We start from the raw sequence: 16,697 nt of genomic DNA, 5'->3' as shown, positions 1-16,697 counted from the left end.
GAAAGAGCTATGTGAACCTATACTAAAAAAAGTATTACAGGGTTTCCTTAGGTCACCTGCAAGGAAAAAAAAAATCTTTCTACAGCACCCATATTATTAATTAAATCTCCATGAACTGGGGAACTGGGTTCTTGTGTAATGGGTTGAGCTTTCAGAATTACTTTTTTTTGGTTTTTAAAAATTTGTTTTAATACCACAGCACATACAGAAAACTCAATTAGATTCAAGCACTTTGTAAACTGGAAACAGGTGTTGTGACTCCACATTTCACAAATATTGCTCAAAATTGTTTACAATTGAAGTATTGTTATTTCTTTGTTTGGCACTACAGCAATATTTACTATTGCATGAATAGAGGTAACATTAGAGGCACACCGAATTTATACAGTTCATTTCCCTTCCATTAGAGACCTTCCTCTTCCCAAAATCAAATTAAACGGTATTACGCATTAGCAGAAAGTAATCAAATTGTCCTTTATTTTACCAGAAAAACTACATTGTTGACCTTTTTATTTTGATTTACAAAATAACAGGAATGGATGTGAAGAAATTCACCAATTGTGCACTTGACTTAAGAAATGTTCAGCTGCATTATAAGTCAGTCAGATATGTAAAAAAGTTATATTTTTTGCTGTTCAGCCATCTTTCTTTTCCCTTAAAGATATCATTGTAAGATGTGCGCTATTCCTGTAGTCTAAAGGCAACTTTTCAATTATGATTATATAAGAAACAAATACAATGAAAGAACATTCATTCAAGGTCTTTTTTTTGTGTGTATATGTTTGTACATGCACATGCAGGTATGGTTAAACACATACAACTGCAAACACATGGCTGTTGGCAAACTCCTCTACATAAGATCACAAAAAGATTTTGTGCAGATACTAAGCCAAAGTATATTCTGCCTCTTTTACAAAACCTGTGCAAAATGTCACTGGTCATAAACCATAGCTCATAAGAAACAATGGATTGCAGGGGGAATAGAGACCTCAATAAATTAGGCTTCTTCCAGCCTGCAGTCAGTATTAGTTTCAAGTTGTACTTGTACATTTATTGATTAAAGGACAAAATAGATTTTTTCTTTTTTTTTTTTCCTTCGTAATAATAACATTTGATCAGAATAGTTTCTTAATGCTCCTCTTTTAATTATCTGACAAGAACATAGCATGACAGAGGAAAAAATGTTCTGTTTATATATAAAATTGTTGAACTACATCTATGGAAAATAAAGAACTGATTTGTTCCTAAACTACCACAGAGAAGAGAAAGAGATCATTTAAGAAGCCAAAGTGAAATCTGTGGGTATTATAATTTCTTTCAATGACAGACACAAGCATCACTTCAAGGATTTAGAGGCAAAAGAAAGGATGCGTCAAGATTTTTATCAAATAAGTATGCTACTTAGTAGCTGCTGGAAGTATGACCCTAAATAAAGTACCTCTTTTTCACTGAAAATTCCCTATCAATATGTATTTTTTTTTCCATTTTCTCAGCATATACATATCTAAACAGCCCCATGTGGACCCAGAAAGAAAGAAAAAGCCCTCCATGGAGTCATTCCAGCACAGAGGCTCAAAGAACTCCTCACGTGTGCTGGTGCCATCAGATTCAACACAAAACACACTAGCCACTGTGACTCTGATTGATGAATGTGATGCGACTAAAATGCACAAACAAAAGAGAAGGGAGTGAAATTTTAAATACGTTACTGTGCTCATTTTTCCCTAAAAATGTACCTCCAAAAGACTTTCCATTTAGTGCCATCTTTTTGTCTGGCCATCTAGAGGTACCCAAAAACCTGAAGGATACCACGTTCCCAATCAGCAGTTCTGGGTTTCTCTATGTGACCAAGCTCCTAAAATGTAGGTACAGCAATGCCACTTTAGGACATTAGTTATGACCTGAACTCCCCAAGTTTGGGTCTGGAAATAGCTTCCAAGCTGTTACACTGTTTTTGTTCCTCCTTAACATTAACCAAGAAAAACTGCTACACTGAGTCAGACAAAGTTTTATGGTGGCAGAGGAAAAGAGCCAATTGTAGGCTAGCAGTAAATGTTGCATTTGGCTGTTATTTTCCACTTTATTAGTCAAAAGAGGTACAAACCTCTGCTTTTAGGGAAACAGCAGGGATTCAGATGAAAAGTGAGAGGAGTACAGGAGATGTACAATACACATTATTCAGAATTTGTTGCACCACACCATCAACTAGTTTAAGTCAATTATACTATGCGTTCTTTTACTAGGCAGCACCAATTAAATATTAATACTACGATCTCCTCTCTTTCACTTTTCATAACAGAGCACAGCTAGTAGGTTAGGATATTAGAGAATCTTAACCTGTATTGTTGCTCAAATATAAGGAGTTTTCTTCATTGTATTTACTATCAAAACAAAATGAAACTTAAAGGACTTGTGGTTTACCAACATGAAAATATAGCAATATCCAAGCAGCCAAAAGAAGCTTTTACTTTTTTCCCAATATCCCCATTGGTTTAAAATAAACCTATAGGCAACATTGTCACTGACTTTTAATAATATTTCAAGGTAACTGCAAAAGAAAGCAAATATGATTCATTCAGAAGGCATTATTTTTTTTCCCCTCTAAATAATAAGTTAGTAAGTTAAAAGGAAATACTGAAAAAAGTGCCTAAGGAAAAATTCAATGTGATGAACATGCAGCATAATAAGCTCCTGATAGGAAAAGCAATTGGTTGGCTAACCAAGAAATAGAAGGTTCTTTTAAGGAGTATTTGTTAACATTTATCATTTCCAATTTTACTAAGGTCCAGGTTCATTTCAAATGCAAAAATAACCCACATTTCTTCTTCCTACAAATACACTACTGTGGTAATAGCTGACCTGTATTTGTGGTTATGAAAGCAACGGAATCAACATTGACTCACAAGCTCAACAAAAGATTTAACAAAGTCAATGACCACACAGTGTGGCTTGTGAGGTTTAGGTTGGGAACATACGCTTCCATACCTGAAGCAGAGAGAGATGCTGCTACTACATCTTAAAATTAAAATGATTTATGCAAAATGTAAGCTACAATTTTAGTGCTTTCAAATTCTGGTAGCATGGAAAATTTCTTTTGCATTCCATCTTTATTCTAAGAACTACCAAGTTCCTAAACTTCCTGAGTACATTCATCATGTATAACATAAATAAGATTTTAAAAAGTTTAAAAAAACCCAATAAAACATTGATCTAGACCAAAAAAAAAAAAAAAAAAAGGTGTTAATATCATCAGATTATGGAAAAGTTTTAGGATCATTACATCTAGCTAATAACATTCCAACATTCCCAATATTTTTTTTCCAAGTATCTAAACTGGTTGACATCATGGAAGTTATTTCATTTATCAGTTACAAAATAAAAATATGTATAAAATGAACAGAACAACTCAAATTACACATTTTTTTAAAAAATCATTTTGTTAAATTTGTTTTCCTACATTATTCAAGAATTCACTTTATCTAGCTGTATTGCTTTCTCTTTATACTAACAACCTTGTACCTATGTATTTTTGGACATATTTTACTACACTTCTGTATTAGGCACCTTGTAATTAGAAGTAATATAGTTCAGTATTGTCTAGCTAAAATCTAGGGGCAATTGCACCAAGCCGAAGAGAACTGCAAATAAAGCAGTCTTACCGTCTGAGTGTTTTGGAAAGATACTTGACATTTCAAAAGCTAAAATGATCCCACTTGAATTATAAGGAACTAAAATACATAACTTAAAAGCTACTTAGGACTATTTTTTTCTAGAAAACTCTTCGAATCTTTAAAGTTGACCAAACTAAAATTTTGATGTCAATTTATTAATTTTGAAAGCACAATGATTACTTGCCTTTCAGATTATTTATGAAGTGCATTGTGTCCCCTACATCAGTAACGGAACAGTATCTGCTCTCTTTTGTACTGTGGTGTTCAAAGAACTTACAGTTTACAAAGGCAACATGAACTTCTTTGTATAATTCATTACAGAAATAAAAATCAAATGCTTTTGTCACAGCAAAGCTAACCCAGAATCACCACCATTAAAGGAATGCATAACAGAAGCACCACGCATTCCACTTCATTACCTAGCACAAAATATGTTTTGGATGCATTGTCTGTTGACAAGTTGATAAAAACCTATGTTATTAGAATTTGTATTACTGTTTTTGCTGTTGACTCATAATTTATGTTTCAAACTAATACAAATTAAAAAATGATACAGACCCTACTTCTTGAAATTTAAATACTGGCAGAGATGCCATGCTTAAACATAACATTTATTCATATGCATACATAATGAGGCCTCAGTAATAACACCACAACACAGAGATGCAATAGCTTTAGAATTTGATTCTCCTTTCCGTTCTTAAAAACATTTAACCATTGAACTGGTTTTGGTTTTTATTTTTATTAAAAAATAAGGCTCTAGCCCAATATTTATCATACTGCTGCGCTATTAGCCATCTGGTTTTATTTCTATTCTAGTGAACTACATCAATATCTTAATCAGTATTTTTTCAAGCATTTAAAGAAAAAAAAATGTTTCTAAGTATTCAGTCTCTTAATAGAATCCCTGGGACTATGGAAATTATTAAAAGAATAGATTTTTTTTTTCGTAAATTTAGGCATTAAAAATAACAGCATTATTTGTACGCCCAAGAAGTACTCCATATGTTTTTTTAAGGCAGGCAGAGAGTCACATTATAGTCAAAACGAGCCTTTCCTTCAGTAATCTGAGTATTACCGAAACTCAACAAGTAGCCAAGAGTAGTCACAAAATAAATATAGAAAGGCAATTCAACCACCAAAAAAATAATATTTTTAAAGACTTAGTCTGTGTAATTATCTTGAAACAACTATTTTACTTGCTAAGAAGTTTAAATGACAGTTACGATATTTAAGCATGGAAATCTCTCTTATGGATGCCACCTGAAGAAAAAACAATCACTTTTAATTAGGCAACAGTGAAGTAACATAAGAATTTTAAAATATAATTTTTTATTATATATTTTATAGTGTGTTAAAAAGGGGATAATAAAATAAGCTCCTAGAATTCAGAAGAAACAAAATTGCAACTATAATCTAGCACAGCCACTTTAAAATACGGTGCAAGTCTTTACTTGCATGATTACGTATATCAGCCAGAGTTTTGTATCACAGCTGATTAAATGCAAAAAGATTCAGCAAATTTCTGTTTTTCCCTTTTAAGTTCTGTTTTCTCCCACTTAAGAAAAATACAAATGCTGCTTTTAAATTTAGAATTATGAAAGGGACCCTTAAATAATCCCCACTGAGACTAGTACTAGGTTTCATAAGAATAATTTTAAATATAGCTAATGTTTAGATTTTTTGAAGTATACTGGTAATTGCTACTCAATAAATAAAGTGATTTGGGGCAAATTTTAAGTTAATTCAAAAGTTCAATGAATTAAAAAATAAAACTGGACTATAGTAACTATGTGTTAATTATTATTATTGGTGCTTGTCAGAAATAGATGCATCTTAAATACAAGTTCCACAGTTATTTTTATCAAATAAATCTACCTCTGACTGCAAATCAAATGTTCTGTTGGGAATAGTATTCTCCATTGCAGTGTGAAATTAACAGATACAAAAGACAAGGCAAAAATGTAAAATGACAATCCATTTCTTTGGTAGTTTGAGGGGGTTTCTCAAAACACAAACTGCAATGACCCTAATGATCATAACATGATCGTAATTACATAGTAAAATGTAATAATTTATTTGCACTTTAAACCAGCTGCAAACAACAAACTTTTAGAAATAATAATTTCAAAAATATTTTTGCTGTGCTCACTGAAGAGGCAGCTAGCACACTTTTCAATATGGGGTTAATAGGCACACTGAAGGAATAAATCCTTATGTTATTCTTTAAAGGTCATATAAAACAGGAAATACAAATATCACAAGAGAACAGAAGCTGGGTCCTGGGTCAAATGAAAGTTTAGTGTTATAATATAGATTCTGAACACAGTAAATATAGGAAATGAATAAACAAGAACCTGAAAATGTGTTTCTGGCAACATAGGCAGATGTTGTGCCCATTTCAATTTCTGTTGTATCAGAAATATATTTTGTGTTTTGGTACTTAGAAATGAGGTGGGTTTTTCCTAAGATTACCAGAAGCATCTCTCTCTAGAGAAAACAAAGCACAAAGTAAAACTTTATATTATGATTGATAAACTACAACCAAGTTTGTCACCAAAGAATTGAAATAACAACTGAAATCACTAAGCTTCCCACAGAAGACATTAAATTAAAGGAACAGTATCTGTGGATCTCTCTACAAGAGAACGTAAACACAAAGTACAGCACATCTCCATTTTCCACATTTAGAACAACCACCTGGGAACAAACTGTGTACAAATCATAGGCTCTGCTCTGTTCAGCTTGATGATTCAAAAGTGCATCTATATCCAGTTTCCTCCAACTTGCTACTATACTACATTATTTTTGAGGGTACAGGTTAAATGAGACAATTCACCTTCCAGCATGACAAAAAATAGTTTGGAAATTTGTCTCATCTCATTGCACAAAGAGAAAATCCTTTATTGTGCACTAAAGGACAAAGGATTTGCAACTATCTGCTTACGGAGAAATATGCTATTGGAGTAATTTATCTCACTGTATGGGTCTTGGAGATGCACAGTGGTAGGTCAAATCAAATTCATAGAGAACTGCATGGAATTTTCACGACAATGGGAATACTGCTGAAACTTGTGCTTTTTTTTTTTTAATAGTTATGAATTGTATATGGTGTTCAGATTGTTCAAGGGCTCTTTTCTGCTTCATGGATTACTTCTAATAAAGTTTTAATTTGACTTTTTCTTATTAATAATTTCTACTGAAAACTCCAGACAGGTGACTAAAGTTAGCACTTTATTGCACCTCCAGTGCACTCCTTGAACACTCTTAAGAGAACTAAAGATGACATCCTCTGAGAGAGTTCTAATCTCAAAATGCATGAATATCTTTCCTCACATTATTATCCTTTTGGTTTCACTGTCATCAGGATCCCTTAAGGAAATAAAGTTAGGTGTCACTACATGTAAGGCAGTATGTGAACAACTACTCCAAACTAAAACAACAATATCAAAGAAATATAAAAAATCAGAACAAACAAGTTGAAAAACATCCTTATAAAAGCTCTATATAATTTTTCTCCTAGCTAGAGGGAAAAGTACAGAGGTTCTGGAATACATGAAGGGAGTCCAAATCCTCACTGCACACTCCGACATAAACAGTAATGTCATTTAAACGGAGGAAGGGATAGTAAGTTATGCTGTGTATTGCTGCTTTGTTAAACAACATAAAATTCTGTAACTCATCCCTATTGCTAGAATAAGCTTCCACTGATCCTTATAATTACCAGAGTTGCTATAGAAATATTTGCTTCAGAATTCTGAACGAATTAATGTTTTAATATAAAAGCAAATAAAACCACTTTTACTAGCTGCTAGAGGTTTTGTCAAAGTAAGTATCATTAATGCATGCAACAGGGTACAGATCGCTTCCCACCTACTTATTCTTCAGGTAATTAATTTTCACAGTCTACTGGAGTTAAAGTTGCAGTCTGTCTACAAACAAGGAACCTTAAAAGTAAGCAAAGAACCTCAAAATTTGGCACTAAACATCAAAAATCCTGCTGATTTACTTCAGTGAGTTTAGATTTTTGAACAATTAAGTTACAGAATAAAAAGCAGAGAGAAAATGCTTTTGTGGAAAGGAAGATAAAATAAGTTTATAAGAAAGCAATACATATATTGTTTTTCTTTCACATGTATATAGCAATAAATATATAAAGTAATTAGATAATATAATACCACTGTTTTATATACACACAAACATCCACATATATGCAACATACATAACCACTAAAGAAGGTAAGAGAGGCCCTGGTCCTTAAAAGATTACCTGTACACTTCTCTACAACCATAAACACAGTTCTCAGTGTAATCACTGTTTGCGTGCATTGGGTCATTAAAAGAGCACAAAAGAGAAACAAATATGCGCAGGATAAGAAAACAATAGGGGAAAGATTGATTCTGAGAATAAGGGCAACTTGGAACTCAAGATAGCAGCAATTCAAAATAGTTTTTAAAAAGAAATTGAAAGATATATTTAATCAAATGTAATAAATTAAGAGATTGCAAACCGGTAATGTGTGAGGATGAAATCTTCTTAACTCAAAAATGTATTCACTACCTGCTCCATTCTGTCTATCCATAAATGCTGGATTTATCCTACAAAAAAAGTATTATTTCCCTTCTGACTAATACTGTACAAAAGACATGGTGTTTTAAAAATAGATTTTTAAAGGCTAAAATTAGGAAAAAATAGCTTCAGTGAGGTCAAGCGTTAGAGAGATTTGCTAATCCAAGTGAGAAGCAGAAATGAAACATTCTTTTGTGAGGAAAAGCACACAGTATGCTTATTCTTTATGATTTACATGACAAATGCTAAACATTGTAGAGAAAACTCGAGCGACTCTCATGGGACTTATCTGTATTATTCAGTAGGAAGACCTGATACCTTCATAATTAAAATATTCTATTTTAAAATAGAAAGCATATGTAGCCTGAATTTTAGAACATTAGAGTTTAACAGAATCTTGGAAAAGTATTTTAACATTGTTAACTGTATCTCACTTCTCAGAAAAGAATCCGTAATCCAGTTATGAAGAAAAAAAATGCAACTTACAGTTATGTTTCGTCTTGTGGCAGTTGGATTTGACTCAGTATATACACTTTCTTATTCCTCCAGAAACCTACTTGTAACAGCTATGCCCCAAATATAACATTTTAAAATAAAAAATATATAATTCAATCACAGTTTGCTGAAACTTATTTTTTGCTTCAGCAAATATTCTCACAGAAGAAAAGCTTTTTAAAAAATCATGTACCCTCAGAGGTAGTAAATGTATCAGTAAATGATGAAAAGAATCATTACGAAAAAGGAATAGCCATAATTCTAGAAAACAGAAGGGCTGCATATCTAGAGAACTCTTTTCCAATATTAATTCTTAATGATATCAGCAAAATACCACGGTTTATCTTAGGTCCTTATGCCAACCATTTCATCGGAAAAGCTTTGTGCAATTACTCTACAAACAGACACAGAGACTTTTTAAGTTAGGCAAAATCTAGAACTACTAGGTAATGGAAATTCTACACGACAACTATGGAGACAACTGTCATCTTCACAGGTTATCTGGCAAGAATCGTTATGAGATAAACATACTCCTCAAACTGTGCTAACCACACTCCTATTAATGACAGTTTGGACACTTTGTCTTTTTGGAAATTTCTTAAGTGACTTCTCTTGGTGTAGCTGTATGAAGCGCTGACTTTGAACAGTTCCAAACTCTTTTTTTTTCCCCCACTTAGTGGAGGCCTACAATTTAAAGCTAGTCTTGAAATGACTTTATGCACATACAGAGAAAAACCACTGGTCTAAAGTGGAAGTAAAGCATTAGGGACTTTTATCTTTAACTACTGGTAAGAATGTGATTTTTAAGTAATTCTTAGTAAATTCACACTTAACGTTATTGCAAGATCAGACCCTTAAAACATCCAGTCCTGTTTCTCAGGCTAATTTCATCCAATCTTTTCATCTTTGAACACAAAATCTCACTTTTGTGTTTCAGAGTGCATAGGACTCTGTGCCACTATAAACTTTATAAGTAATAATTTACTTAAAACAAATTCCCAGAACTAGGGATATCAATAAAACCCAGAATTAGAGCATAAAATTGAGAAGACAGTTACACAATTCTCTGTGTGCTTGCTGCCCTAGCTCACTGCTATAGATCTTCACATCAACCTAATTCTTTTGACACATCTCCCCATATCTGAGAAAGTCTAGGTTTCTTACTAGTTCTTAGTAAAAGCTTAAAACCAAAACTGCCTATGTTCAAGTAAAGTTAAGGCTGTGACACAAACCAACAAAAGGCAGGAAATTCAAAGATAACACTTACAATCCATGCTTAATTAACTATTGTTTAACAAAAGGGCAAAATTATATGAAGAACTAGTGTCAGCTTTAACTTCACTCTGTCTGTGTTCTTGGGCAAACAGCTGTTCATCTCAAAGATTATACTAACTCAGTCTCTCCTGCCAGTATAGGTGAATTCTAGTGATAATTTAGCCTTTAACAATGTGCTGGATAGAAAGAAACTTTTAAACTAATTTTCAGCATCCTAGTATGTTACCCTGTAATGAACATCATTAATTAAAAATGGATTTTTAGAAAATTATGCTAGACAAACATAAATGAAGATATAATTCTAGAAATTTTTTTAGAAGCAAACAAAAAATGTTGTTGTATACAAAAAATATAAAATTAATCATTTTGTACTGTAAATAAAACAAAACAATATCTTTTTTTCTCACAAGTTAACAACTCTTAATATGTACACATACTTGAATTCCTCTTCGAATCCTCTTCTGTCTGTGTTTTTATATAATATAACAAAACTGAGCAGCACAATGTCAGAGAAAGTAACGCTGCCTATGGCTACATTACCAGGGTGTAGGACTTTTAAATTAATCTTTTAGGCTTCAAAATAAACTTTAGTATTTTAATGTGTTTAAAAATACTTATTGCATACAGCATGTCTTTCTGGTAATTTTGCGTACTGTCTTATTGCAGACATTGGAAAACAAAAGAATTAAGTTAATAAAATGACAAAGTTCATACTTCATAGCCTTCGCTAGAGTACATGAAATCATCACACACATGTATACCTATAGCATTAATTACAGGCCAACAACAACAGTTTTTGCTTTAATTATTTTCTTTATTTACTGCAATTATTATTATTATTTTTGCTTAATTAATGTCTCAAATGATTACAAGTTTTGTTGGAAGTTAGCAATATTGCTTATTTTTTCACAGCTGAATTCCTAAGCAATTATGATGTTGCCCCAGACATCAAAACTCCACTATCTGCTGTAGCATCAAAAATTGTTGTTGAACAGTTTCAAAGAGGGCTTTTAAAATCTGCAGCTGCACTCCATCAAGCTGCAAGAAATCTGGTTGCCAGCTCTATGTGTGCTTAAATACCTAATGAAATTGTGTACAGTTACAGTTTAAAACTGGTGTCGAGATTTGAATTTCCAAACCAAGGACAATTATGTTTCACCCTCAGGATTATCAAACAAAATAGCACAGTATGCTGTATGGTCTTACTCAGTCACAGCCTCATAGAGCTTCAGACACTACTTACCTACTTCTTGGTAGAGCCTGAACGATCCAAATGATCTCACAAGAAATCTGGCATATGTTTCTTAGCTGATTTCCTCTACTTGCTGCAAATACAAAAGTGCAGAGGACAGGAGGGCTTGAAAAGCCTCTGAGGGAGATAATGGCTGCTCTTTTCCCTTTATAGAGGAGAGGCAGCTGCTTTGATAAAGTTCAACAACAAATTGAGCTTGCAGCACTATAAGGGAGCTCTCTTTTTAACTTAACAGCACCACAAACAAATGTGGGAAAGTCTTACACTGAAGTATGAGGAAATAAATGAAAAAGGAAGAAAGGAAAAGCAAAAAGTGAAGCCTTGCTTCACTCTGCAACACTCTTGTTAACCTAATTAATATTCACTTGCTATCACGTTTTTAATCTAAGGCATAATTTTGACTTCCTTACAAAGCATAAACTATGCTTATAAATTCTACTTTACTCCAGGTTTTTTTGCATTTTCAGCTCAGATATCACAAGCAGATGAATATATTGGTCAGACTGGTATACTGAGATATGCTAAAGATTAGAATGATAATCAATTAGTCTTAATAATGTATCAAAAATCAGTCAGTATCACAGCTGTTTTGCTGGATGTCTTACTGATCCTTATTAGCATAAAGAGACACATTTTTAAGTGAACAGTAAAACCTAGTATCAACACTATCAACTGAAAATGTTCTCAAAGTCCCAGTAACTGACTGCAATAATGTTCAATGACTGCGGAATCCAGCACATTCATGACAGGTGAGTCTTAGTCCACAGAAGTCAACAGGAGCTCAGGTTGGATGACTACAGTTGACAAGCTAATCATCCAAACTCTGTATATATTCTCCATTCATTCATTCTATGGAACACACTTCCCACTTTTTATCTAGCCATGGACACTTCCTTTCCCCTTTCTCCATTCTTTCATAAGCAAGACCTTCCCTATCATCAGTTTTTTTGCTTCAGTTTCTGGGCATGTTTCCCTACTTTTGGGAGAAATCCTGTTTTCCTCTCAAGTACCACAGCCAATGAAGGGTGAAATCAGCTTGAGAAATTAGTGATCCTCAAGATGTGGATTCCATTATTCCCATGATAATTCTTTCTACCTGGGTTGTTGAAATCAGAAGAGACAGAAGCACAGCTAGTAGATCTATAACACACAAATGGACAGTCTCGCTTCCAACTGAGGTCCTGCACCTCTGACCTTATAGCAGTGACAAGAAGCACCTTCACTGTCACTTCGTGTTCCACAGACAATTCCCCTCCTTTTAATTTCCAGCAGACAGGTCGCATTTCCCAAATTCACAAATACATCTTGGCCAAGTGGTATCAAGCCAAGAAAACCTATGTTTTCAACTGTGGCAGGATCTGTTCTGCACACGGAAGTACAAACAAGCACAAACTAGAGAAAACAGTGCTGAAGGTCCATGGTGCCTCTCCTCTGCCATGCCCCAAAGCTCCTACAAGTGCCACAGCTGTATTGTGAGCTCATGTTAAAATACTGTGGACATGAGGCGAGCTGAACTCTGCAGATCAACATAGCCTTGAATGTACCCATGCAAACCCCAGTGAAGTGCAAAATCTGCAGAGGAAAATAAAAGAACGAGTTTGTGACCACTGGAAAGGTAATTTATCACTTTGACATAGTAATCCTTCATAAAGGCTATGGAGTAAAAAGTTAAAATAAAAACCAGAGTGAATGAGAAACAAAATAATCAGAAAACCTGAGATGCACATCTTAAAGATACAGTTTATAAATCCTACTAAAATTTAGGCATGTAAGTTGGAGATAGACGTTTGAGAATTTGGCTTTATTGCAGAAATAAATGTCTTATTTGAGGTCAGTATCTTATTCAAAAAAAAAAAAAGACAAACCAAAGCAGTCTTTGCAAACATACTCAAGTGCTAAGAAGTTTTCCTATGCTAAATACAAATTCTGTCCCTTTATGTGGCCTATCAGACAGAAAGATTAATTACTAATGTGCTTCTCTATCAGAACAGCATTTTTAAGGGATCATCAAATTCATTCAAATGTTATGACCTATAACAGGCAATCAATCCACACTTATAATTGCTTAGTTATGCTTGTACAACATCTAAAAATGCACGTGTATTTTTGGATTTTCTCTCAAATGCTCTCCTGGTCTCCAGGACAATTCAGGCGGGCTCTACCCAGCCCGCCCAGTAACTGTCCGTTCTATAAGGAACACTTTGCAGCACATACATATACTGACTTTCATACTTCTAACAACTGATATTTTTAAGTATGTCAAACACTTTTTGTACATTTCCAACTTTCATGGATAGAGGTTCTGAAAATTTTTTATCTATACACTTCTGTACATATAAGAGTCCCTGTACAAAGCTGGTAGAGCTCAATCTTCACAGAAAAAAAGATACAGGTATACTACATACCATAGTCAGTGATCTTACAGGATACTAAATACAGCTCTTTCAGATTCCGGCCTTCTTTGGCAATCACCTCCACACATCTGGAAGACATGTACAGTAAAATCACAGTTAAAAGACAATAGATCATTTTTAAATAGCAAGCACACAGTCCACAAGTGTAATGTACTGTTTCTTGATTTCTTCCTTTTGTGAATTGTTCCATACAATTCACTGAAAATGCACATGGCTCCACATAAACACTGGAGAAAAAGATTATTTTACATTGAATGTTTTTAGATCAATATTTCCGTAAGTCTTTGAATATGTGAGTTGCTTGAAATATACACAGACAATTGAAATATACACAGACAAGTCCTTTGGAAAATCACACAGATGTGAATTTCCATTTCAGTATTACAAAGTTACTGTGTAACTTTGGAAAGTTTCTATTGCAAGACTTAAGCTTTGAGAATTTTCTTCTAGGGAAGAACTATAAATGCACTGTAATGAGGACAAAAGATGTGAAAATATAATTTTAAATTCATGTTTGTATTTCTTCAATGGTTATTGCAGGAGTCAACATTCATCAGGTCATGAAATAATACATGCCATTGCTGTTCCAATATGTTGCTGGAGAAGTTTGTATAGGAGAAGAGAGCTCATTTGTTTCCTTTGTCACAACTATGATGAATTTGCAACGAAACACAAGTTCTTTTCTGTTAATCTCCTTGTTTGATTTCTTGCAAGCAAGAAAATTAATATGAAAACTGTCTTGTCAAATAGGACATTACTGTAAATTGCAGCCAAGTCTATATTAATGTTATGTTTACAACTGCATTGTTTATAATGTATCACTCAAAAATATAGGTCATAAAGTATATTTTCAGTCCCATTAAAGTAAAATGCACCACTGTTCATTAGATCAGCTAACATGAATATTGTGCTATTCTCTACATTGAGACATTTTTAAAAGAGGATAAATCCTAAGAATTTCATCAGATCCAACATATTCCTCTTTAATTTTCAGATCAATTATCCAATCATCTACTATGCCTCTTAAATCAACCCTCCTACAGCATACAAAATTACTTGTCGATGTTGGAAAAAATACGTATTGTTAAATTTGTCATAACTTCTGGTAAATACACCTACACCCTCAGGGACGTTTTTCCTCCACTTACCACCACCAAAAGATTATCTCCCAATCTGATTTAACTGTTCATGCTGACAATTTTAGATTTTAAAAGCAATCACCTAATTCTTATAGCTTACAATAACTCAACTATAGCCCTTCCTATCTGTTTCTTTCCTCTCTGCTCCCTTCTTCTAAAATCTAGAACAAAAATTCACTACTGCTAATGAAATAGCATGCCTCTGACATAGTACCTTAATCATAGTTCCTTTACCACTATTATAAATTTTAAACTCCTGAAAACTGAAGCCTAATATTTAGAATATTTTTGAAATGCTTGTCATTAGGAAAAGGTTGCCTTAATTTATGAATACACGAAGAAAGAGAAATAACATGGTAACTGCTGACATGGAAGAAAAACGGGGTGAACCTCCAGATTAGATAATCTTTTTAATTCATAACTTTTCTGCTGAGAAAACTGGCAAGCATGATCATTATATTTCTTTTAGAAGCTACACCACGACTATGCATTCTAATATAAACTAACCTCAGAATTATACATTTTCATCAGGTTATTTTATGAAAAATTAGTTAAGATTTAGAGCATTAAACACACTGTGTATGTGGAAAACTACTTCTATTCCTGTAAGACGTAATTTTGGAAAAGAAACTCATCTTTGTTAACTGGCTTATCAAGATTAACTAGGCCATGAGAAAGATTTTTTATTATTTATTCCAGAAAAATACTTCCTAATAATGAGATTACATTACTAATATTAGTAACATGAATAAATAGAAAATCATTATCCTATTAGACAGTATGTTCATTATACACATCAGGAAAAAGGATATAATTGACAAGTGAATGGACACTGCAGTTAAAAGAAGCTATTATTAATTCTTATCACATATATAATTCAGCAGAGTACTGAGATTATGAAATACTTCCTACCTTGGATAAAAATTCTGAACCTATAAAAATATTTTGTAAATTTTATCTAATGACTCTACAAGTTTTCAAATAATTTCTGATAATTTTTACTTACTAAGAGACAATTAATTGATCAAAAATATAATCCAGCAATCAATGTATAACAATACCACAGGACAGCCAAAATTATATAAAAGGCTACCTTATTCTCCCTTACTTCAGTTACACAAATTTTTAAGCAATCAGGGTTAAATCTGTATTATCTGCACATAGACATATGTGCATGTGTGTCCTTCAGCATCCTTACATACTTAAATCTCAGGATGCTGGCCATTCTCTGGCTTCAAATAAAAACAGTTCAACTGTGAAGAAAGGAAGTTGTAGTTTCTGTCCCCCCTCCCATAAGGGTGCTAGTATATATTGACAAGCTTGTCTGAACATATAAAGACTGCAAGAAATGAAGTGTCTGAGAGGAAATTTTCAATGCAGTCAGTCACTCAATTCCAGGAACAAAGGACAAAAGTATTTGCCTGTGTGGCCTTTTTAATTATATCCTTTAATCCATCTATATAGTGACAGCTCTAAGGGTTAAAGTTTTTTCAAGTGGCTTGAGTGACTCCAGTCTTGTTCTTAGTGACATCTTGGAGTCTAAATGAAATACTGTTCACTTTCTCCTAACGGGAAAAGAAAACCTTTCCAGTCTTTAGCTATTTCCATTCAACAGGAAAAAGAAAGGCAAAAAAATGTTTCTTTGACAGCCTCATATATATTTTTTAATATTAAAATGACCTAAGATCTGAAAGAATGAGGTAATGACACATGTCATTGAGAGGAAAAAACCCTAAATATAGCTCAAATATTGAATTTATATATTTTTTGTCTGCCTTCTGTAACTTGCATATGTCAATCTAATTAAAGTTTTAATTTCTATTATCCTTGCTACAGATCATCCCCATGTAAATCAACTTGCAGAAACAGAAGAAACACTTTA

The 16,697-nt window shown here is 33.2% G+C and overlaps 1 protein-coding gene across 1 annotated transcript in view; it reads right to left on the bottom strand.

Annotated features, from left to right (window-relative positions):
* The window catches only part of FBXL17 (F-box and leucine rich repeat protein 17), a 307,168-nt gene that overhangs the window by 89,350 nt on the left and 201,121 nt on the right, over nt 1-16,697 (bottom strand). The window contains exon 7 of the mRNA XM_065656470.1: nt 13,668-13,744. Within this exon, the coding sequence (XP_065512542.1) occupies nt 13,668-13,744 (77 nt within the window). The remainder of the gene's footprint in view (nt 1-13,667; nt 13,745-16,697) is intronic.

The sequence above is a fragment of the Caloenas nicobarica genome, chromosome Z (genome assembly GCF_036013445.1).
Source record: "Caloenas nicobarica isolate bCalNic1 chromosome Z, bCalNic1.hap1, whole genome shotgun sequence".
In the NCBI taxonomy this organism is placed as follows: domain Eukaryota; kingdom Metazoa; phylum Chordata; class Aves; order Columbiformes; family Columbidae; genus Caloenas; species Caloenas nicobarica.
The sequence above is the reverse complement of the archived record's forward strand: the minus strand, read 5'-3'. Positions and strand labels throughout refer to the sequence as shown.